Raw genomic sequence first — 26001 nt, forward strand, 5'->3', positions numbered from 1 at the left:
CCAGTAACAATCTTTTATCAGGTTAGGCACAGGTAATCTCTCTTACCCTAGATGCTCCAAACTATGCAAAATTTACAGCTAAAATCTGGCCACACTCACCTAAGTAAACGTTGGTCAATACGTGTAAGGGATCATTCACACAACCCTATATGTCCGCATTTGTTCCAGAATTTTGCGGATGGATGCAGACCCATTCACTTCAATAGGGCCGCAAAAGATGCAGACAGCACTCCGTGTGCTGTCCATGTCCATACTTCCGTTCTGTAGTCTAGCAAAAAAGATAGAGCATGTCCTATTCTTGGCTGCAATTGCGGACAAGAATAGGCATTTCTATCATAGGGCTGGCCACGCGCTTTCCGCAAAATGCAGAGTGCACACGGCAATTTGTGGACCGCAAAACACAGTCATCTGAATGCGACCTAAGGTTGTATTTTGGAGTCAGTATTAGGCTACATTCACACGTCAGTATTTTTCTATAATCCGATTTTCGGTCCGTTTTTTGCGGATCCGTTGTTCCTGAAAATGTTTCCGTATGTCATCCGTATTTCATCCGTTTTTTGCGGATCCGCAACATGTATAAATTTCAATAAGCAAATAAAGTTGTTTGGACTTCTTTAAAAAAAAAAAATAATTTAATGTAATTTCCAGGAACGGATTCCGTATAAAACGGATGACATACGGAATGACATCCGTATGTCATCCGTTTTTTGCGGATCCATTGACTTTGTATTGTACCAGGATCCGATTTTCCAGGAAAAGAATAGGACATGTTTTATATTTAAACGGACATGCGGAACGGAACAACGGAAACGGACAGCACACATTGTGCTGTCCGTTTTTTTCCAGGACCCATTGAAAATGAATGGGTCCAGATCTGGTACTGATCTGTTCCGCAAAAAACGGAACAGATCAGGAAAGAAAAAACGGACGTGTGAATGGACCCTTAGGGTAACAACATTCTGTTCTCCCCATACTATAAGTTACTTTGAGGGTAATTTAGGTCTGGATCAGTAGAACTGCGGGAGTCTGGGTATTGCAACCATGATATGGGGCCGGAGAGTAACAGGAGGGTGCACCCTTTCCTCCCTCGGGGAACACCCTGAAGTGGGAGCTCCTTCCTGGTGGTAGTTGGGGATGCCCTTGGCGTTATGAGTGTTGTATAGGTGCAAGACATGAGATGTAGGTGCTGTGGCCAGCGAATGGTGCTGGAGTCAGTAACCAAGCCACTCGTAGAAAATAGAGAAGTCTCTCTCTTACTAAAGTGTAGATTGGGAGTTGTAGTACATCCAATGTTATCAAAACTCCTAACAATTCACAGAAGAAATCTTCCCAGATAGCGATGTATGAATATAAACAAGGATGGGGGTCGTAGCACTTCTTTCCTTTATTTCTCCAAAGTCCCTCTCTGCAGAATCTAAGGTTGACAATAAAGTTTTCGTAAACGTATCTCTAATTTCAAGCTGGAGGGTACAGGGTTAAGATACCGCTGGCCAGGACTGTATCAAAGTGTGGAAGGGTATATTGGTAATGTCCCTCTCACTGTAGTAAAGTCTTTATGTGCCTTAAGCAGTGAATACCTTGCTGACTGATTCCAATGCTCAGCCTTGCAGATTCTGGACCTTCTAGTGCTTTCTCTCTCTTTTCTGGAGTACTGTAAAGTAGAGATTAATCTCTTTATGCAAAGCTCCAAGAAGTGAGCACATGTAGCTCCTCTCACCTCCTCGGCTATTCAAAACTAGGGAACAGAAGTCCATCACCTTTCTTCCTATAGGGGCAGAGTCAGGATGGTTAACCCTAACTGATCCATACAGAGATAAATTGGGTTCTTCAATACATCAGTACATTATTGTCACCGCCAGTTCTGTGAGAAGGTCTGGCTGACGTTCTTCTCTACCTCTTGTATGACGTTCTTTGTTTTGGTTTCACTTTGTCATCTCCTTTCCTTCTGCCAGGTGTCACTTATTTAGACTAATCGTCTTCCTTTATATTCCCTCCCATACTGCCTCACTTTGCGGTTTATACTACTTCCTGGATGAAGGGTTCACTGCTGGAGGCTGCTGCTGCTTGCTCAGATAAGTCTTTTCCTTTATTGAGTTTCCTTGCTGGCTTGATTCTAGATGACCCTGACTCCGTCCGTATTAAGTGCAGGGAGCCGGTGGTCGTGTCCCCTCACTATTATAGGGTTTTCAGGTGTCACACAGTCTTAGGTACGTGGGCATGCAATCGTCTACCATTGAGACCCTTGCATGTGCATAGCAGTCAGGGAGAGCTCTTAGGGTTTTATAGGGCTCACCTATATGCTCCTTAGTTTGGGATCAAGCCAGTTGGTCGTTTATTTATAAGTTCCAGCTATCTGCAACAAGAAACAATTGGAAAGTACCCTATTTTGGGGTACTATAAAGCAGGAGACTGGAGCCAGTATGTTTTGCCTGCTAATTTGGATTAAAACTGGATAGTAGACCTACTTAAAAAAAATAATGGAATGTTGTCATTGAAGTACAGAGCTTGAAACTGAATATTCACACATGGCTAGCTTGTTGCAGAAATTTCTGCAACTTTTATCTATACAGGGCTTGCAGAAATCATCAGAAACCAATCTATTCAAACATGTGATGGATTTTTTTAAATCATAGAAGCTTCTGCAACGAATCAGCCATGTGTGAACGCATCTTCAGCGTGAAAGTCAGTCTAAGCGTCTTGCTCATTATAATGTACCTTTAGGTTTTCAGCATTGAACCTGTGAACACCAACAGCTTGTGGGGTGATTTCCATTACATCAAAGTAAAAGCCTAAGAAACAAACATAAAATATTAGTGTCAGCAGTAAAATAATATTTTGTCATGTATACCATTGAGGTTGAGTAGAGAAGCTCTAGGGTGGCATCTGGAGGCTAAGAGTGGTACTGCACACTAGAAGCATGTGAGAAATACCATAGTAATAAATCCTACAAACTTAAAATCATACATATATAGTACATGACAAACTCTTTCTAAGGCTTCTCTCATACAAACTATACGGATTGGCTCAGGATGCGTTCAGTGAAACTCGCACCATTTTGCAAGCAAGTTCAGTCAGTTTTGTCTGCGATTGCATTGAGTTCAGTTTCTTCCGCGCGGGTGCAATGCGTTTTCAGGAGTTTTTCATAGGCATGAAAAAAACTGATTGTTTACAAACAACATCTCCTAGTAACAATCAGTGAAAAACGCATCACATCCAGATGCAATCCGTTTTTCACTGAAGCCCCACTCACTTCTATGGGGCCAGGGCTGCGTGAAAAACGCAGACTATAAAACATGCTGCGATTCTCACGCAACGCAGAACTGATGTGTGAAAAAAAATGCTCATGTACACAGACCCATTGAAATGAATGGGTCAGGATTCAGTGCGGATACTATGCGTTCACTTCAGGCATCGCACCCGCGCGGAAAACTCACTCATGTGAAAGGGGCCTAATGAAGCTAGAACCAGCCCTGCACCTCACATGGATCCAGAGATCTCCCTATGAATTGCTCTGTTAGATTTATATCAAGCTGACAGCCCAAGGGGAGTGTCTTTTCTGCTGCAGCTCTCTCCCCATCACAGCTCAGGAGGCAGTTGAACAATTAAACTGAGCATATGCAGCCTTCTCAGTGAGACGGACAAAGAAATAAGAAAATAAACTGCAGGTGGCGCTATAAAGATAGCCATAAGGTGGCTATGCTAAATGTTTTATTACATGAAATTACAAAAGAATTCAAATCCAGGTGCTGGTTTGAAAACTGTAGAATATTTTTGTGGGGCAACCCCTTTAATATAATAATGTACAAAGGGCAGAGGGTGTGCCCGTGACCAAGGCCGGTAGGGGAAGGGGAACCAAAGGCACATCAAAGCTGCATGCTGTCTACGCTCTCCTCGACACTCAAGCCTCCTACAATAAATAACATTTAAAGTGCCTAGTGCACGTTATCCCCTAATGAATGTTGTATTATAGGTGCAGCATGGTCTGCGCTTAGTTCATTGATGGGATCTCTTCTTGGTGCATTACATGCCCATTGTGGTTCTGTTCTTTTGTATATGTATACTGCTACTGACTTTTTAATACTGTATTATTTGAGATGAATTAATAAAATATATATTTGGATTAATTGTGTACTGTGTATTTCCTGGTTGGTATGGTAGATGTAACAGAATGCAGAGTTTATATGACTTGGTTATATATATCCTTTAGCTTTTGTGCATATCGCTATACAGTATTTGTCCATTTCACCAGGTTATTTTCCGGGCAGGGCAATGTGCACTATATTTATAGAAATACCTATATGGCCATTGTTTCCAGGTGGAGTCGATCTCAAAATGGTAGAAAACTCTTCCCAGGAGGCAGATGAACAGTTGTCTCTGATTTTCTCTCTCATCAGGGAACCATTTTTAAAACTAGGAAGCAAAGAAAAAACATTAAAGGAGGCATAAAGCAGATGTTGCCACACGTTGTAATGAAGAGGTGACCTCGCTTTGGCTCCAAAAACTAAATAATCCCAAAATTGCATTTGTCTCTAGAGACCAATAAGCTAAGGGGATGTTACTTTGTGATTGTGATGGTGACACAAATGACTGGATGATGAAAGATGATCCACTGGAAAGGAATGATTATAATTACAGGTTAATTTTGAGGGGCAGTTATAGGCTTGTTTAATAGCTGCTGTGAATCATATTTATAGGTAACATTTAGGTTTATCACCAAATAAAAATAAGAAAAGTGAATATCTTGAAGGGTTTGTTAAGATATTACAACAATTTTTCTGGTTGCCTTTGGAACATCTGATGTAATGTTCTATAACGCACTGCATTCACTTTTATCGACAGCGCATTACGATATACTATTTTGAGTAAAGGCTACAATTTCCAAAATGTAAATCGTGAGAGCCAGCAATATGCACTGAGCAAAAATAGTTGAGAGATTTTAGCTCAAATAACTGCTGGATAGTCATACAGTTAGTGTGTATGTACAGGGGTTTTCCAAGAATCTTCACTATTTAGTTATGTCCTATAGCATTTATGACCTAATGAAAGAGTTCGGCTACTTTCACACTTGCGTTGTTAATTCCAGTATCGAGATCCGGCAGAGGATCTCAATACCGGAATTAAACGGATCCGTTTTGATTTTGCACATCAGGATGTTTCTGTTAGGATGCAATTGTGTGAAATCAAAATGGATCAAAATCCAAAATCAGTCACTAAAATACACTGAAAGTCAATGGGTGACATTTCTTTTTTTAGGCTCCTAAAAAAACAGCCAAAGGCGTTTCACTCACAGGAAGATTCCATGGAGATTCCACGATGTCACCAGTACATCTCCAATATCAATCTCGATACCGACCAGCAAAGTTTTTTCTCCTTCAGGAGAAACAAAACATAGTGCAATACCCAGGGTGTTTATTATTCAGTAAGATTTATTGTACTTACAAACATCGATTGGTAAAAAGTGTGTATAGGGCATCCTGAAGGAGAAAAAACTTTGCTGGTCGGTATCGAGATTGATATTGGAGATGTACTGGTGACATCGTGGAATCTCCATGGAATCTTCCTGTGAGTGAAACGCCTGCCTGTGGAAACCTAGCGCGGACCCATATACATGTACTTTGGTTGTTTTTCTGGAGAAGGGACTTACTCAAATTTTTGGGACCGCTGCTTTAACTGTTCCTGATATCACACAGAGATCCTCTTTGTGTCCTAAAAAAACAGATCCGTCACCAATGACTTTCATTATTTTCAGTGCCGGATCCATATTTTTTATTTTTTTTCGTTTTTATGACCAGACACAAAACTGCAGCTTGCAAGTTTTTTTTGTGTTCAGTCACATAACGGAATGCTGCCGCAACGGAAGACATCCTGATGCATCCTGAACGGATCTCTTTCCATTAAGCATGCATGAGGACTGAACGGAAACACTGCCAGATCTCAATACCTGAAAACAACAATGCAAATGTGAAAGTTGCCTTACACTTACCGGCTTCCAGCCACTCCAGTCCTAGACATAGGCATAGACACCGTCATGTGCAAGCAGCCAGCGACAGGCCTCAGCAGTGATGTGTCACCAAGCAGCACATGAGCCAGCAGTGAAGTCACCACTAAGTCCAGTCATTGGCTGCAGCAGCGCACATGACCGCTTCCATGCAGGAAATTTACATGCAGGGAGTCGGGGACCAGAAATCCGGTGAAGACGTCCCAGGAGCCATGGAACCCAAATAGAGCTGTGGGAAGCAAGTACTGTAAGTAAAGCTCTCTTCATAGGTCATGCTGGGGATCAGTGGCGTAGGGATCGCCATAGCAACCATAGCAGTGGCTATGGGGCCCTACGCCACTGGGGGCCCGTCCGGATCGCATTCTTCTTTTTTTTATTTTTTTATTAACACACACACAGGCACTGGCAGCCAGGCCCGACCGCCCGCCCAATGTAGTGGGTGGGGCGTGGGCGGTCCGCGGCTCAGGCCTGGCTGGGGGGAAGCCGCGTCAAGTCAGGACTCAGGACTGGAGCAGGCGGGCCCGGGGCAGAAGATGAGGCAGGTGGTGGAGGGGGCCGGAACAGGGGCGTACCCATAGGCGTGCGCAGGAGGTGTGCCTGGGCACAGCCTAATCACACCCCTGTGCTCCGCCTCCTGCACTGCCAGCCATGCACGTGCGGCGTGACGGAGTGAATGACGTCACGTTACGCTGCCGCCGGCTGCCTATTTTGAATGTGAAGAGCGGGAGCCTGCCTGCCTGCCCCCCCGCGCCCAGTGTGCCTAATTGATCTTCAGGATGTGTCATCAATACAGAAGTGAATGGATTCTGATCTTTTGTGCACTGCCAGCAGTCTGCCACAGTAAAAAGAAAAAGTCTGGCGTGGAGAGGAGTCCTGACTGTCCCCAGTAAGTTAGTGAAGTGTCAAGTGATAGATAAGGATTATTAGATAGTAGTATACATACTAGTACATACTTTGCACAAGTTTATTATTTACAACTTAAAGGGAACCTGTCACCAAAAAATAGTATTAACAGCTTAATAAGCGATTTTTTTGGTGACAGGTTCCCTTTAAGTTGTAAATAATAAACTTGTGCAAAGTATGTACTAGTATGTAGTACCTTATAGTGCTGCATAGTAGTTTCCTAATGCACTTTTTCTTCATTTAGCCGCATCTAGCCTCCTTGAGAAATCAATGTTTTATTCAGTCGCTGCCCCCTGCTTCAAGTCAGGTTTGAAGTCAAGGGGGCAGCGGCCTAGGCATCTCCAATCCTGCTCTCCCCGCCGCCTTTATTGACACGCCGGATCTCAGTGCCGGGACCGCGCTCCCAGCCCGCATGCGCAGTAAAGGGCTGCTGTAGCCTGTAACGCGATCCCGGCTCCGGCTCGTACACTCAGCCGGCTTCAGTTTCGCTACTGCGCATGCGGCCAGCATCTTCTGTAACTGCGCTAGTATGTAAGGCTGGCGGGCGCATGCGCAGTAGCGAAACTGAAGCCGGCTGAGTGTACGAGCCGGAGCCTGGATCGCGCTACAGGATACAGCAGCCCTTTACTGCGCATGCGGGCTGGGAGCGCGGTCCCGGCACTGAGATCCGGCGTGTCAATAAAGGCGGCGGGAAGAGCAGGATTGGAGACGCCTAGGCCGCTGCCCCCTTGACTTCAAACCTGACTTGAAGCACGGGGCAGCGGCTGAATAAAACATCGATTTCTCAAGGAGGCTAAATGAAGAAAAAGTGCATTAGGAAACTACTATGCAGCACTATAAGGTACTATTAACAGCTTAATAAGTGATTTTTTGGTGACAGGTTCCCTTTAAGCTCACTTACATAAGGAACGCGGGGTCCGTCTTACAATAGTTGTCGGCCTCCACCCCCTGTTGGGGGTCAGTCACTGTCAGGGACACTGTTATGAAGGGGGGGGGGCCCATAATTTTTTTTTGCTATGGGGCCCATGCATTTCTAGCTACGCCCCTGCTGGGGATGGTTCAGATCAGAAGAGGATCATCCAACGGTGCAAGGAACCAGCCAATTAGTCCGTAAGTATTGTAGAAATGTCTTCAATATTTATTAGCAGCTAATACAACACGTTTCGGGGAGAGAACTCCTCTTCAGGTGCGAAATGCTCATACACACATAATACACCTGTACAGGCATATAAACACAAAAAAAAACGCGAAAAACGAGGGTCATGGGATAAAGTGGGTGGTCCTAACATGTCCAGGTGTCATCCTGGTGTAGAGTAAAATTATTCATTAATTTATAATTATAATTCATTAGTTTATAGAATGTATTTAAGAATGTAAAATCATTGGTGGTTCAAGTGGTGATATTAAAACTTATCAGAATACTAAAGGGGCTGGGCCCTAGAGCGATGCCCGGCAACACCAGGACAATCGGTAGCGGAGTTGCGGTCATGTGACCGCAGTAGCGGGCACGTGACCGCACGATGCTGTGGGAACCAGACGCTAACCACATGGGCGTACACTAGACTGTACAGCCCGACCAGAGGGATAGCAAGCTTAAAGGAAACGGCAGAACAGCAGAGCAAGCTGCAAAAAGGGAGTGGGGCAGTGTTTACGGTCATAGCAGGGGGGGTTTAAGCTTAAATGACCCCTAAAAAACTATTGGTCAAATCAAAGAAAGGTATTTTGCAAAAGTCTCATAACAAATTAACAAAAATATAATGTTAAGAATATATAAATATGAATGTGTGTATATATATATATACACTCACCTAAAGAATTATTAGGAACACCTGTTCTATTTCTCATTAATGCGATTATCTAGTCAACCAATCACATGGCAGTTGCTTCAATGCATTTAGGGGGGTGGTCCTGGTCAAGACAATCTCCTGAACTCCAAACTGAATGTCAGAATGGGAAAGAAAGGTGATTTAAGCAATTTTGAGCGTGGCATGGTTGTTGGTGCCAGACAGGCTGGTCTGAGTATTTCACAATATGCTCAGTTACTGGGATTTTCACGCACAACCATTTCTAGGGTTTACGAAGAATGGTGTGAAAAGGGAAAAACATCCAGTATGCGGCAGTCCTCTGGGCAAAAATGCCTTGTGGATGCTAGAGGTCAGAGGAGAATGGGCCGACTGATTCAAGCTGATAGAAGAGCAACGTTGACTGAAATAACCACTCGTTACAACCGAGGTATGCAGCAAAGCATTTGTGAAGCCACAACACGCACAACCTTGAGGCGGATGGGCTACAACAGCAGAAGACCCCACTGGGTACCACTCATCTCCACTACAAATAGGAAAAAGAGGCTACAATTTGCACGAGCTCACCAAAATTGGACTGTTGAAGACCGGAAAAATGTTGCCTGGTCTGATGAGTCTCGATTTCTGTTGAGACATTCAAATGGTAGAGTCTGAATTTGGCGTAAACAGAATGAGAACATGTATCCATCCTCTGATGGCTACTTCCAGCAGGATAATGCACCATGTCACAAAGCTCAAATCATTTCAAATTAGTTTCTTGAACATGACAATGAGTTCACTGTACTAAAATGGCCCCCACAGTCACCAGATCTCAACCCAATAGAGCATCTTTGGGATGTGGTGGAACGGGAGCTTTGTTCCCTGGATGTGCATCCCTCAAATCTCCATCAACTGCAAGATGCTATCCTATCAATATGGGCCAACATTTCTAAAGAATGCTATCAGCACCTTGTTGAATCAATGCCACGTAGAATTAAGGCAGTTCTGAAGGCAAAAGGGGGTCCAACACCGAATTAGTATGGTGTTCCTAATAATTCTTTAGGTGAGTGTATATACACACACATACAAAGTCAGGTCCATAAATATTGGGACACCAACACAATTCTAACATTTTTGGCTCTATACACCACCACAATGGATTTGAAATAAAAACGAACCAAAAGTGCTTTAACTGCAGACTGTCAGCTTTAATTTGAGGGTATTTACATCCAAATCAGCTGAACGGTGTAGGAATTACAACAGTTTGCATATGTGCCTCCTACTTGTTAAGGGGCCAAAAGTAATGGGACAATTGGCTTCTCAGCTGCTCCATTGCCAGGTGTGTGTTATTCCCTCATTATCCCAATTACAATGAGCAGATAAAAGGTCCAGAGTTAATTTCAAGTGTGCTATTTATATTTGGAATCTGTTGCTGTCAACTCTCAAGATGAGATCCAAAGAGCTGTCACTATCACTGAAGCAAGCCATCATTAGGCTGAAAAAAAAACAAAAAAAACATCAGAGAGATAGCAAAAACATTAGGCATGGCCAAAACAACTGTTTTGAACATTCTTAAAAAGAAGAAACGCACCGGTGAGCTCAGCAACACCAAAAGACCCGGAAGACCATGGAAAACAACTGTGGTGGATGACCGAAGAATACTTTCCCTGGTGAAGAAAACACCCTTCACAACAGTTGGCCAGATCAAGAACACTCTCCAGGAGGTAGGTGTATGTGTGTCAAAGTCAACAATCAAGAGAAGACTTCACCAGAGTGAATACAGAGGGTTCACCACAAGATGTAAACCATTGGTGAGCCTCAAAAACAGGAAGGCCAGATTAGAGTTTGCCAAACGACATCTAAAAAAGCCTTCACAGTTCTGGAACAACATCCTATGGACAGAGAAGACCAAGATCAACTTGTACCACAGTGATGGGAAGAGAAGAGTATGGAGAAGGGAAGGAACTGCTCATGATCCTAAGCATACCACCACATCGGTGAAGCATGGTGGTGGTAGTGTCATGGCGTGGGCATGTATGGCTGCCAATGGAACTGGTTCTCTTGTATTTATTGATGATGTGACTGCTGACAAAAGCAGCAGGATGAATTCTGAAGTGTTTCGGGCAATATTATATGCTCATATTCAGCCAAATGCTTCAGAACTCATTGGACGGCACTTCACAGTGCAGATGGACAATGACCCAAAGCATACTGCAAAAGCAACCAAAGAGTTTTTTTAAGGGAAAGAAGTCGAATGTTATGCAATGGCCAAGTCAATCACCTGACCTGAATCCGATTGAGCATGCATTTCACTTGCTGAAGACAAAACTGAAGGGAAAATGCCCCAAGAACAAGCAGGAACTGAAGACAGTTGCAATAGAGGCCTGGCAGAGCATTACCAAGGATGAAACCCAGCATCTGGTGATGTTTATGCGTTCCAGACTTCAGGCTGTAATTGACTGCAAAGGATTTGCAACCAAGTATTAAAAAGTGAAAGTTTGATTTATGATTATTATTATGTCCCATTACTTTTGGTCACTTAACAAGTGGGAGGCACATATGCAAACTGTTGTAATTCCTACACCGTTTACCTGATTTGGATATAAATACCCTAAAATTAAAGCTGACAGTCTGCAGTTAAAGCACATCTTGCTCGTTTCATTTCAAATCCATTGTGGTGGTGTATAGAGCCAAAAATGTTAGAATTGTGTCGATGTCCCAATATTTATGGACCTGACTGTACTACTACGTCATGAGAACCACTGCGTTCCAGCAATTTGGCGTAATAGTACGTCATGATGATCGCACGGGCCTGGTAGCCGGGCCCCTGCTGTATCTGCCAGCATCGCTGTAAAAGCTGATGCCGGCGGATTAGCCCCTTCTATGACACAGTCCGCGCTGACCGCGACATAGAAGGGGAAGAAGTGGAATATTGTGCAATGGCCAAGTCAATCACCTGACCTGAATCCGCATTTCACTTGCTGAAGACAAAACTGAAGGGAAAATGCCCCCAAAACAAGCAGGAACTGAAGACAGTTGCAGTAGAGGCCTGGCAGAGCATCACCAGGGATGAAACCCAGCGTCTGGTGATGTCTATGCGTTCCAGACTTCAGGCTGTAATTGACTGTAAGTGGGAGGCACATCTGCAAACTGTTGTAATTCCTACACCGTTCACCTGATTTGGATGCAAATACCCTCAAATTAAAGCTGACAGTCTGCAGTTAAAGCACATCTTGTTTGTTTCATTTTAAATCAATTGTGGTGGTGTATAGAGCCAAAAATGTTAGCATTGTGTTGGTTCCAATATTTATGGACCTGACTGTATATACAGTGGGGTTTCGCTCTGGTAGACAGGATTAGCGGACGCAGTATAGAGGCAACAACAAGTTCTTTGGATCAAACAGTTCAGTGTTTTTTTCACCTTTTAGACAAGTGACAAAACAAGCAGTCATAATCAAGAAAAAAAAGTCACCTTGCGGTGTTGGTGGTAATTCACACCATGCGGCAATTCTGTCTCAAAGAGTCCTTGACCATAGCAGCACCAACCTGTTTTCATGCCATACAGGTAGCAAGCCGTCATCCAGACACAAGGCTCCCAGATCCCAACACAGAGACCTGGCTTCTGACCCCAGCTGCCTATTTAAGGACAGCCTGGTGCTGCCAAAACCCGGACCGGCACTTAACCCCTTAAGGACATGGCCATATTTCACCAATAAGGACCAGGCCATTTTTTGCAAATCTGACCAGTGTCACTTTATGTGTGAATAACTTTAAAACGCTTTTACTTATCCAGGCCATTCTGAGATAGTTTTTTTGTCACATATTGTACTTCATGACACTGGAAAAATGAAGTAAAAAAATTCATTTTTATTTTTTTTTAAATACCAAATTTACCAAAAATTTAGAAATATTTGCAAATTTCCAAGTTTCAATTTCTCTACTTCTATAATACATAGTAATACCTCCAAAAATAGTTATTAATTTACATTCCCCATATGTCTACTTTATGCTTGGATCATTTTGGGAATGCCATTTTATTTTTTGGGGACGTTACAAGGCTTAGAAATTTAGAGCAAATCTGAATAGACTGTTAGAATTTGTATTATGGCAAGAAAAAAGCAGCTAACAGTCTATTCAGTAGGACTATCAGCTGTGTATCCACCTGACTTCTCCTCAACGCAACTGATGGTCCCAACCCCATTTATAAGGCAAGAAATCCCACTTATTAACCCCTTAAGGACACAGCCTTTTTACACCTTAGGACCAGGCCATTTTTTGCAAATCTGACCAGAGTCCCTTTAAGTGCTGATAACTTTAAAACGCTTTGACTTATCCAGGCCGTTCTGAGATTGTTTTTTCGTCACATATTGTACTTCATGACACTGGTAAAATGAAGTCCAAAAAATTATTTTTTTTGCACCAAAAAATACCTATTTTAACAAAAATTTGGAAAAATTTGCAAATTTCAAAGTATCAGTTTCTCTACTTCTGTAATACATAGTAATACCCCCAAAAATTGTGATGACTTTACATTCCCCATATGTCTACTTCATGTTTGAATTGTTTTGGGAATGATATTTTATTTTTTGGGGATGTTATAAGGCTTAGAAGTTTGGAAGCAAATCTTGAAATTTTTCAGAAATTTACAAAAACTAAATTTTTAGGGACCAGTTCAGGTCTCAAGTCACTTTGCGAGGCTTACATAATAGAAACCACCCAAAAATGACCCCATCTAAGAAACTACACCCCTCAAGGTATTCAAAACTGATTTTGCATACGTTGTTAACCCTTTAGGTGTTGCACAAGAGTTATTGGCAAATGGGGAGGAAATTTGAGAATTTCATTTTTTTGTCTAATTTTTCATTTTAACCCATTTTTTCCACTAACAAATCAAGGGTTAACAGCCAAACAAGACTGTATCTTTATTGCCCTGACTCTGCCGTTTACAGAAATACCCAATATGTGACCGTAAACTACTGTACGGCCACACAGCGGGGCGTAGAGGGAAAGGTGCGCCGTATGGTTTTTGGAAGGCTGATTTTTATGGACTGGTTTTTTGACACCATGTTCCATTTGAAGCCCCCTGATGCACCCCTAGAGTAGAAACTCCCTAAAAGTGACCCCATCTAAGAAACTACACCCCTCAAGGTATTCAAAACTGATTTTACATACATCGTTAACCCTTTAGGTGTTGCACAAGAGTTATTGGCAAATGGCGATAAAATTTGAGAATTTCATTTTTTTGCCTAATTTTCCATTTTAACCCATTTTTTCCACTAACAAAGCAAGGGTTAACAGCCAAACAAGACTGTATCTTTATTGCCCTGACTCTGCTGTTTACAGAAACACCCCATATGTGGCCGTAAACTACTGTACGGCCACACAGCGGGGCGTAGAGTGAAAGGTGCGCCATTTGGTTTTTGGAGGGCTGATTTTGCTGGACTGTTTTTTTACACCATGTCCCATTTGAAGCCCCCCTGATGCACCCCTAGAGCAGAAACTCCATAAAAGTGACCCCATCTAAGAAACTACACCCCTCAAGGTATTCAAAACTGATTTTACAAACTTTGTTAACCCTTTAGGTGTTGCACAAGATTTAATGGAAAATAGAGATACAATTTCAAAATTTCACTTTTTTGGCAGATTTTCCATTTTAATATTTTTTTTCCAGTTACAAAGCAAGGGTTAACAGCCAAACAAAACTCATTATTTATGGCCCTAATTCTGTAGTTTACAGAAACACCCCATATGTGGTCGTAAACTGCTGTACGGGCACACGGCAGGGCGCAGAAGGAAAGGAATGCCATACGGTTTTTGGAAGGCAGATTTTGCTGGACAGTTTTTTTTTTACACCATGTCCCATTTGAAGCCTCCCTGATGCACCCCTAGAGTAGAAACTCCAAAAAAGTGACCCCATTTTGGAAACTACGGGATAGGGTGGCAGTTTTGTTGGTACTAGTTTAGGGTACATATGATTTTTGGTTGCTCTATATTACACTTTTTGTGCGGCAAGGTAACAAGAAATAGATTTTTTGGCACGTTTTTATTTTTTGTTATTTACAACATTCATCTGACAGGTTAGATCATGTGGTAATTTTATAGAGCAGGTTGTCACGGACGCGGCGATACCCAATATGTATACAATCTTTTTTATTTATATAAGTTTTACACAATGATTTCATTTTTAAAACAAAAAAAATGTTTTAGTGTCTCCATAGTATAAGAGCCATAGTTTTTTCAGTTTTTGGGTGATTATCTTAAGTAGGGTCTCATTTTTTGCGGGATGAAATGACGGTTTGATTGGCATCTATTTTGGGGTGCATATGACTTTTTGATTGCTTGCTATTACACTTTTTGTGACGTAAGATGACAAAAAATGGCTTTTTTTACACCGTTTTTATTTTAATTTTTTTACGGTGGTCATCTGAGGGGTTAGATCATGTGATATTTTTATAGAGCCGGTCGATACGGACGCGGCGATACCTAATATGTATACTTTTTTTTTTATTTATGTAAGTTTTACACAATGATTTCATTTTTGAAACAAAAAAAATCCTGTTTTAGTGTTTCCATAGTCTAAGAGCCATAGTTTTTTCAGTTTTTGGGCGATTATCTTGGGTAGGGTATGATTTTTGCGGGATGAGATGACAGTTTGATTGGTACTATTTTGGCGTACATGCGACTTTTTTGATCACTTTTATTACCTTTTTTGGGAAGTAAGGTGGGCAAAATTTCAATTTCATCATAGTTTTTTATTTTTTATTTTTATGGCGTTCACCGTTCGGGTAAAGTAACATAACCGTTTTATAGATCAGGTCGTTACGGACGCGGCGATACCAAACATGTGTAGGGAATTTTATTTTTTTCATTTTTAATCAGTGATAAATGTGTTTTTTGATTTTTACTTTTTTTTCACTTTTTTTAACTTTTTTTTTGACCCAGACCCACTTGGTTCTTGAAGATCCAGTGGGTCTGATGTCTGTATAATACAGTACAGTACAATATATATTGTTCTGTACTGTATTTTACTTACACTGAACAGATCTATGCTTTTAGCACAGATCTGTTCAGCACCATGGACAGCAGGATGCCTGAGAGGCGTCCTGTTGCCATGGGAACCTTCCCCGTCTGCTCAGAACTGCGCAGACGGGGAAGGGTAAGCACAGGGCTGAGGGGGGCTCTCTGGGGGCTCTCTCCCTCTCCCATCGGGGGGCTGCAAAGGCACAGCAGCCCCCCGATGGGAGAGGGAGGGAGCTCCCTGCGCTGTTAACCTTTTCCATACAGCGGTCCGTACGGACCGCTGTATGGAAAGGGTTAACGGCTGACATCGCATCGCAGATGTCAGCCGTTTATACCAGGGTGCCAGCAATGTGCTGGCACCCTGGTATACCCACTAGAAGCCAACGATTATACCAGGGGAGGCGGGCGGGGGATCGCGATCCCGCCTGCCGCACCGCCCGCCTCCCGCACCGCCCACACCGCCAGCAACCCTCCCCCTGCACCTCCCACCGGGCTAAAATCACTCGGGGGGTGCAGGGGGAGGGATACAGATCTATTTTAGGAATACTAAAGTTTCTGATCCCCGCGGTCAGGGACCGCAGGGATCAGAAACTGCAGAAATCGCAGCAAACCGCAGGTCTGAATTGACCTGCGGTTTGCCGCGATCGCCGACATGGGGGGGTCACGGGACCCCCCCGCGCATTTAGCCTAGGTGCCTGCTCGATGATTTGAGCAGGCACCGGGTTCCGATCACTGCCGGCAGGGCGGCAGTGATCGGAACAACACATGACGTACCGGTACGTCATGTGTCCTTAAGTACCAGGACATCATGACGTACCGGTACGTCATGTGTCCTTAAGAGGTTAAACCTGACAGGGCACACCTGTGAAGTGAAAACCATTTCAGGGGACTACCTCTTGAAGCTCATCAAGAGAATGCCAAGAGTGTGCAAAGCAGTAATCAAAGCAAAAGGTGGCTACTTTGAAGAACCTAGAATATGACATATTTTCAGTTGTTTCACACTTGTTTGTTATGTATATAATTCCACATGTGTTAATTCATAGTTTTGATACCTTCAGTGTGAATCTACAATTTTCATAGTCATGAAAATAAAGAAAACTCTTTGAATGAGAAGGTGTGTCCAAACTTTTGGTCTGTACTGTATATAGGAAAAGACGAACCGCATCACATCCAATTGGTGAAAATGTGTGTCCTTTATTCACCCAAGGAGCAACGTTTCAGTCCTCTTACTGGGACTATTCTCAAGCAAATGAACATCAGTCAGTGATCGATATTTAAAGCATGTAACGCTTTAAATATCGATCACTGACTGATGTTCATTTGCTTGAGAATAGCCCTAATAAGAGGACTGAAACGTTGCTTCTTGGGTGAATAAAGGACACACATTTTCACCAACTAGATGTACTGTGGTTCGTCTTTTCCTATTTATCGTTAATGTTGGTATGCATCTGACTGCTGGCACTCCGTTTACTGCTTTACTACGGATAGTGCTGCTCCGATTTTTCATATATATATATATATATATATATATAAAATAAAATGTACATAAACATAAGATATATAAATGATTAATAAATAAATTGGATGTGGATGATTAAAATTCAATAAATATGAAAATCCAGAGAAAATGCAGAGAAAAAAAGAAAGAAAATGTGTCAAAGCTAAAATACAATTAGAGGTTGATTTCAAACGCTTCGTTGAGGCCATGTGGATTCAGACAATTACATTTATAAATCCAGAACATTTCGCGTCTCCTCAGGGTATGAATAATGTTGTAATCATTTGAATTTATCCGTTCAATGGGCGTGATAGAAAAGTCTAAAAAGGAGGCTTGGTGGTGTTCAGTGGCATGTCTAGAAACACTATGCTGTAGGAATTTATTTTTTACATTAGATCTATGCTTATTCAATCTGTTGCGGAGGGTTTGAATAGTGCATCCTATATACTGAAGGCCGCATGGACACTCAAGGAGATAGATGATGTTAGTAGATCCACAGCGAAGGTGTCACTTAATCGGGAAAGACTGGACATTAGGACTACAGAAGAAGCCAGTGACAAGTATTGATCTGCAACAGAGAAGCTTAGGTTGATTGCACTTAAAACTGGTATTTCGGAGGTGCTGGCTCTGTTGCCAAGTCTGGTCCCTTTCTCTAATTGTGGTCTTAATTTGCTTGGTGCAAGGATGTTCTTCAAGGTTTCAGCTTGCCTAAATGTAAGTGGAGGTCTAGTAGGCAGAATGTTATTTAAAAAGGGGTCTCTATTTAAAATTTACCAATGTTTAGAGAGAACGTCCCTAATGGCCTTATGATTACTATAGAATCTAGTTATAAAGTTCATATTATATTGTTTACAAGTGCTGTTCATAGTCACAATTTTATCATTTTGGGGTAAACAATCTTCTTGTGTAAAGGTCCTAGCTCAATTAAAAGCAGCTTCTATGATCCTGGGTGGGTACCCTTTCTGCAGGAATCTAGTGCGGATAGTTTCGCTTTGGGAAATAAAATCCCTATCTAAAGTGCAATTACGCCTTACTTTCTTAAATTGACTAAAAGGAATATTAGTTTTCCACTTCTTATGTTCGCTGGAAAAATCTAAATAAATATTACAGTCTACCTTCTTAAAGAAGGTTCGAGTGACAATTCTTCCACTGTTCTAGATCAAGATATTCGGCTGTAGAGCTATTGTAAGTTCCAATGCTAAGGATGGGACATTTTTTTCTATAAGCCATGAATGTGCCTAAAACTCAAATACAAACTTTGTAATATGCTAACTTTTTGAATGACCCTTCATTACCCTGCTGTCAATCTCCATGGCAGCATCCTGCTTAGAAACTGGAATGATTATGTGTACTTAATTACATTACTGCATATTAATTGCTGCCCAACATGTTGTTTCCTCCATGCCAACATCATAATTGGCAGCTGAGCCTACTAAACAACATGTAATGGGAACCCGTGGATACTAGAGGTGGGGAAATAGAGTAGGATATGAAAGTAATGTATAGTTCAAAGTTTTCTGCTATGCATTTTAGGCACATGCAAGATCTAACACAAAGCTAGAAAATCCCTTTAATTATATAGTGCATACAAGCAGAGACGTCATCTTCCATTGCATGCTCTGACATCAGTTACATGGCATGGCAAATTACAGCTTTTGCACTGGGGACTTGGAGCCCAAAGTAATGCCTCTCTCACGTTATGTTATTTAAATGTATTGTACAGTCCTGTGTAACAGTTACATAATTTATTTTTATTAGAGTCCTCTAAATCCAAAGGAGTGAGATGTGCAATAACAGTCAATTGTCTCACCATAGTAGAGCCATATAGTCTTGAGACTGCACTGGATTGATGAATATGTGCCCCTCCAAAGCAGGGGTAGGCTCTTTTATCCAGAGGAATAGAGTGTCACTTGTGCCAAGGCTGACCTGGAAAATTAAAAAGGATGATTTATTTGTGGTGCCAGGAAAAAGATTGAATAGAAACTAGACCCTTATGCATAGACATTAACCCCTTAAGGACACAGCCTTTTTACACCTTAGGACCAGGCCATTTTTTGAAAATCTGACCAGAGTCCCTTTAAGTGCTGATAACTTTAAAACGGTTTGACTTATCCAGGCCGTTCTGAGATTGTTTTTTCGTCACATATCGTACTTCATGACACTGGTAAAATGGAGTAAAAAAAAAAATTTTTTTTGCACCAAAAAATACCTAATTTAACAAAAATTTGAAAAAAATTTGCAAATTTCAAAGTTTCAGTTTCTCTACTTCTGTAATACATAGTAATACCCCCAAAAATTGTGATGACTTTACATTCCCCATATGTCTACTTCATGTTTGAATTGTTTTGGGAATGATATTTTATTTTTTGGGGATGTTATAAGGCTTAGAAGTTTAGAAGCAAATCTTGAAATTTTTCCGAAATTTACAAAAACTCAATTTCTAGGGACCAGTTCAGGTCTCAAGTCACTTTGCGAGGCTTACATAATAGAAACCACCCAAAAATGACCCCATCTAAGAAACTACACCCCTCAAGGTATTCAAAACTGATTTTGCATACGTTGTTAACCCTTTAGGTGTTGCACAAGAGTTATTGGCAAATAGGGAGGAAATTTGAGAATTTCATTTTTTTGTCTAATTTTTCATTTTAACCCATTTTTTCCACTAACAAACCAAGGGTTAACAGCCAAACAAGACTGTATCTTTATTGCCCTGACTCTGCCATTTACAGAAACACCCAATATGTGGCCGTAAACTACTGTACGGCCACACAGCGGGGCGTAGAGTGAAAGGTGCGCCGTTTGGTTTTTGGAAGGCTGATTTTTATGGACTGGTTTATTTACACCATGTCCCATTTGAAGCCCCCTGATGCACCCCTAGAGGAGAAACTCCCTAAAAGTGACCCCATCTAAGAAACTACACCCCTCAAGGTATTCAAAACTGATTTTACATACGTCGTTAACCCTTTAGGTGTTGCACAAGAGTTATTGGCAAATGGCGATGAAATTTGAGAATTTCATTTTTTTGCCTAATTTTCCATTTTAACCCATTTTTTCCACTAACAAAGCAAGGGTTAACAGCCAAACAAGACTGTATCTTTATTGCCCTGACTCTGCTGTTTACAGAAACACCCCATATGTGGCCGTAAACTACTGTACGGGCACACAGCGGGGCGTAGAGTGAAAGGTGCGCCGTTTGGTTTTTGGAGGGCTGATTTTGCTGGACTGTTTTTTTGGCACCATGTCCCATTTGAAGCCCCCCTGATGCACCCCTAGATTATAAACTCCATAAAAGTGACCCCATCTAAGAAACTACACCCCTCAAGGTATTCAAAACTGATTTTACAAACTTTGTTAACCCTTTAGGTGTTGCACAAGATTTAATGGAAAATAGAGATACAATTTCAAAATTTCACTTTTTTGGCAGATTTTCCATTTTAATATTTTTTTTCCAGTTACAAAGCAAGGGTTAACAGCCAAACAAAACTCATTATTTATGGCCCTAATTCTGTAGTTTACAGAAACACCCCATATGTGGTCGTAAACAGCTGTACGGGCACACGGCAGGGCGCAGAAGGAAAGGAACACCATATGGTTTTTGGAAGGCATATTTTGCTGGACGTTTTTTTGACACCATGTCCCATTTGAAGCCCCCCTGATGCACCCCTAGAGTAGAAACTCCAAAAAAGTGACCCCATTTTAGAAACTACGGGATAGGGTGGCAGTTTTGTTGGTACTAGTTTAGGGTACATATGATTTTTGGTTGCTCTATATTACACTTTTTGTGCGGCAAGGTAACAAGAAATAGCTTTTTTGGCACCGTTTTTTTTTTTGTTATTTACAACATTCATCTGACAGGTTAGATCATGTGGTAATTTTATAGAGCAGGTTGTCACGGACGCGGAGATACCTAATATGTATACAATTTTTTTTATTTATGTAAGTTTTACACAATGATTTCATTTTTAAAACCAAAAAAATGTTTTAGTGTCTCCATAGTCTAAGAGCCATAGTTTTTTCAGTTTTTGGGCGATTATCTTAAGTAGGGTCTCATTTTTTGCGGGATGAGATGACGGTTTGATTGGCATCTATTTTGGGGTGCATATGACTTTTTGATTGCTTGCTATTACACTTTTTGTGACGTAAGATGACAAAAAATGGCTTTTTTTACACCGTTTTTATTTTTATTTTTTTACGGTGGTCATCTGAGGGGTTAGATCATGTGATATTTTTATAGAGCCGGGCGATACGGACGCGGCGATACCTAATATGTATACTTTTTTTTTATTTATGTAAGTTTTACACAATGATTTCATTTTTGAAACAAAAAAAAATCATGTTTTAGTGTTTCCATAGTCTAAGAGCCATAGTTTTTTCAGTTTTTGGGCGATTATCTTGGGTAGGGTATGATTTTTGCGGGATGAGATGACGGTTTGATTGTTACAATTTTGGCGTACATGCGACTTTTTTGATCACTTTTATTACCTTTTTTGGGAAGTAAGGTGGGCAAAATTTCAATTCCATCATAGTTTTTTATTTTTTATTTTTATGGTGTTCACCGTTCGGGTAAAGTAACATGACCGTTTTATAGATCAGGTCGTTACGGACGCGGCGATACCAAACATGTGTAGGGAATTTTATTTTTTTCATTTTTTATCAGTGATAAATGTGTTTTTTTATTTTTACTTTTTTTTCACTTTTATTCACTTTTTTTTGACCCAGACCCACTTGGTTCTTGAAGATCCAGTGGGTCTGATGTCTGTATAATACAGTACAGTACAATATATATTGTTCTGTACTGTATTTTACTTACACTGAACAGATCTATGCCTTTCAGCACCATGGACAGCAGGACGCCTGAGAGGCGTCCTGTTGCCATGGGAACCCTCCCCGTCTGCTCAGAACTTCGCAGACGGTGAAGGGTAAGGAGGGGATCTCTCGGGGGGCTCTCTGGGGGCTCTCTCCCTCCCCATCGGGGGGCTGCAAAGGCACAGCAGCCCCCCGATGGGAGAGGGAGGGAGCTCCCTGCGCTGTTAACCTTTTCCATACAGCGGTCCGTACGGACCGCTGTATGGAAAGGGTTAAACGGCTGACATCGCATCGCAGATGTCAGCCGTTTATACCAGGGTGCCAGCAATGTGCTGGCACCCTGGTATCCCCACTAGACGCCAACGATTATACAAGGGGAGGCGGGCGGGGGATCGCGATCCCGCCTGCCGCACCGCCCGCCTCCCGCACCGCCCACACCGCCCGCAACCCTCCCCCTGCACCTCCCGCCACCATAAAAATCATTCGGGGGTGCAGGGGGGGGTGAATAAAACTTTTTTTTTGGCATATAAAGTTTCTGATCCCCGCGGTCAGGGACTGCGGGGACCAGAAACTTCAGAAATCGCAGCAAACCGCAGGTCTGAATTGACCTGCGGTTTGCCGCGATCGCCGACATGGGGGGGTCACGGGACCCCCCCGCGCATTTAGCCTAGGTGCCTGCTCAATGATTTGAGCAGGCACCGGGTTCCGATCACTGCCAGCCGCACGGCAGTGATCGAAAATACACAGGGCGTACATGTACGCCCTGTGTCCTTAAGTACCAGGGCACAAGGGCGTACCTGTACGCCCTATGTCCTTAAGAGGTTAAGGACCAGTCCAATTTTCGTTTTTGCATTTTCATTTTTCATTTTAACTATATGTTGTCACGACTTTGGAACAAAATCAAGTGAGAGTCATGACAACATATAGTCGTCAGTTTGAGAAAGTGCAAGGTATTATTAAAAAAATATCTCCCTGTCTTGTATCAAGATGATAGTTTGCAGAATATTCTGACCTCAGGGATTAATATTGTCAGTCGAAAAGCCTCCACCCTATCTTCTATGTTATCTCTTAGCTTATTTTTGGAGAAGCCACATGCTACTAAGTCTACATGTTTGGACCTTACAGGTTGTTTTAAATGTGGACATAATAAATGCAAGGTTTGCACATTTTTGAGAGTGGGTAAGATATTTACATCTAGTGTCACAGGGGACACCTATAAGATAAAATCCTACATTAATTGCAGTACCAGTAATATTATTTATTTAGCTACATGTAAAAAAAAATAGATATTAAATATGTAGGGTGTACTTCTAGTGTTGAGCGAGCATCGCTATGCTCGGCACATCGCAGTGTACGGCCGAATACTGTGTATGCTCGAGCACAATTGAACACAATGAAAATCAATTGGAGACCTGAGCATTAAACCATGCACCCCCTGCTCTGAAGAAGAGAGGGTGTCTGGTTCACAGAAAAAGGTTAGAAATTGATGGAAACACCACCAAAATGGTTTGAAAACAGCATGGGAAGGATGTCTGGATACATCTTGGACTCCTATTACCTATGACATACAATAGACAACCACACAAAGGCTATATGCCAAAAGCTGGGTATGTGCAAGCCAACAATCTATCCATGAGACAGATACAGTCAGCATACCTTACAATGGCAGCCTTGTGCACTATGAGACAATCAAAACCAGATCTTATCGGACTGAGACCTAGTAAGCCTCAAAGTTGCTTCATAACTGTTGGATGGCTTGGGTGGACCTGCGCACCTAGATCATTATCATTAGGGTGACAAAAAGTTTTCTGATTGTCCTAACATAATATTCAATAACCTTTCTATACAGTTGTCATGTAAACTAATTTGCATAATCATAGGCATATGCAAATTACCTGAATCTGCTTGTTTTTCAGCTGAAACGCCATTTGCGTGATAAAAATTAGCGATTAGAATATTTGCGATCAACACTACTCATAAACAGCACCATTTATTGGATTCATAGTCTTATGACAAGACTATGAATCAAATAGATGGCGCTGTTTATGACTCATAAACAGCTCGATCTATTGGTTTCATAGGCTTTTTTTTAAATACATTTTATTAGGTTCTGATATAATTTGCACATTTACATTCAAATGTACATATTGGATCAAATTACAGGTCATATTCCTTTTTTACAGATATGTGCAATAATAAAACACATATAAACAGTGCAATAATCCTTTTCCTAAACATTTCCATACCCCTTCTATACAGGTGATGTGGTTTAAAGACCCGGCCGCGCACGCCTCCTCAATGCAGCCAGCATTCTCCTAGCTGAAAGAGGTGCTAAGTGCAGATCACAATTTATCGGCGCTCAGATGGTTTGGGCTGGACTTGGGTCACGTGACGCTGGCCACGTCATGTGACCCACTTATTCTGCAATTTAAACAGGCAGCCTGCTGGCCACAGGTTGCCCGTGAATGGTTTTGCTACCCTCACCAGAATTTTTAGATTGTGCCTTCTGTGTGTTCTGGACCTCGGCTCTGTTTTTGACCCTGACCTTGTGACCTCCAGGTACATAGTCTCGCCCTATTGGTGCAGGATTTGGCGGAGAAGCTACAGCAGCAGGAATTGCACCAGGCCCCACCTGTAGTGACCTCCTCTACTCATCTTGAGTCTAAATCTTGAACCTTATGTCAAACTGCCTGACCGCCAAGTAGTATGCTGCCAGTTAGGACGGGCCGTGCAAGTAGGCAGGGACAGAGGTGGGGTGGAGTTTAGGGCTGCACTTAAACCTACCCTCTGTCGTGACAGCCTATTGGTTATGACAAGACTATGATTCCAATAGATTGCGCTGTTCATGAGTAGTGTAGATCGCGAATATTGTAATTGTGAATTTTTATCGCATATTTTCCATGCAAATGGATTTTCAGCTGAAAAACAAGGCAGATGCAGCTCATTTGCATGTCTTTCCCATATGCCCATGTTTATGCAAATGAGTATAAATGACAAAACTGTATAGAAAGGTTAATAAATATTTTGTTAGGACAATCAGAAAACCTTTTCTCACCCTAATGATAATGATCTAGGTGTGCAGGTCCAGCCAAGCCATCCAACAGATATGAAGCAACTTTGAGGCTTACTGGCTCTTAGTCAGCTGAGAGCTGATTTTGAATGTCTCATAGTGCACAAGGCTGCCATTGTAAGGTATGCTGACTGTATCTGTCTCATGGATAAATTGTTGGTTTGCACATACCCGGCTTTTGGCATATAGACTTTGTGTGGTTGTCTATTGTATGTCATAGGTAATAGGAGTCAAAAATGCATCCAGATGTCCTCCCCATGCAGTTTCCAAACCATTTTGGTGGTGTTTCCATCAATTTCTTACCTTTTTCTGTAAGCCAGACACCCTCTCCTCTTCAGAGCAGGGGGTGTCTGATTTAACCCCTTAGGGACCGGGCTCATTTTCACCTTAAGGACCAGGCCATTTTTTGCAAATCTGACCAGTGTCGCTTTATGTGGTGATAACTTTAAAATGCTTTGACTTATCCAGGCCATTCTGAGATAGTTTTTTTCGTCACATATTGTACTTCATGACACGACAAAAAAAAAAAAAACATTTTTATCTATAAAAAAATACCAAAATTTACCAAATTTTTAAGTTTCAATATCTCTACTTCTATAATACATAGTAATACCTACAAAAATAGCTATTACTTTACATTCCCCATATGTCTACTTGATGTTTGGATCATTTTGGGAATGATATTTAATTTTTTGGGGATGTTACAAGGCTTAGAAGTTTAGAAGCAAATCTTTTTCTGAAATTTTCAAAAACCCACTTTTTAAGGACCAGTTCAGGTCTGAAGTACCTTTTGTGAGGCTTACATAATAGAAACCACCCAAAAATGCCCATTCTAGAAACTACACCCCTCAACGTATTCAAAACTGATTTTACACCTTTAGGTGTTCCACAAGAATTAATGGAAAATAGAGATACAATTTCAAAA

At 41.7% G+C, this 26001-nt stretch overlaps 1 protein-coding gene across 1 annotated transcript in view; it reads right to left on the reverse strand.

Annotated features, from left to right (window-relative positions):
- The window catches only part of XYLB (xylulokinase), a 298115-nt gene that overhangs the window by 159027 nt on the left and 113087 nt on the right, over positions 1-26001 (reverse strand). The window contains exons 12-14 of the mRNA XM_040434104.1: positions 19011-19126; positions 4295-4410; positions 2716-2789 (exon numbers count right to left, since the gene is read on the reverse strand). Coding sequence (XP_040290038.1) covers positions 2716-2789; positions 4295-4410; positions 19011-19126 — 306 coding nt within the window. The remainder of the gene's footprint in view (positions 1-2715; positions 2790-4294; positions 4411-19010; positions 19127-26001) is intronic.

This window comes from Bufo bufo, chromosome 5 (assembly GCF_905171765.1).
Source record: "Bufo bufo chromosome 5, aBufBuf1.1, whole genome shotgun sequence".
NCBI lineage: Eukaryota > Metazoa > Chordata > Amphibia > Anura > Bufonidae > Bufo > Bufo bufo.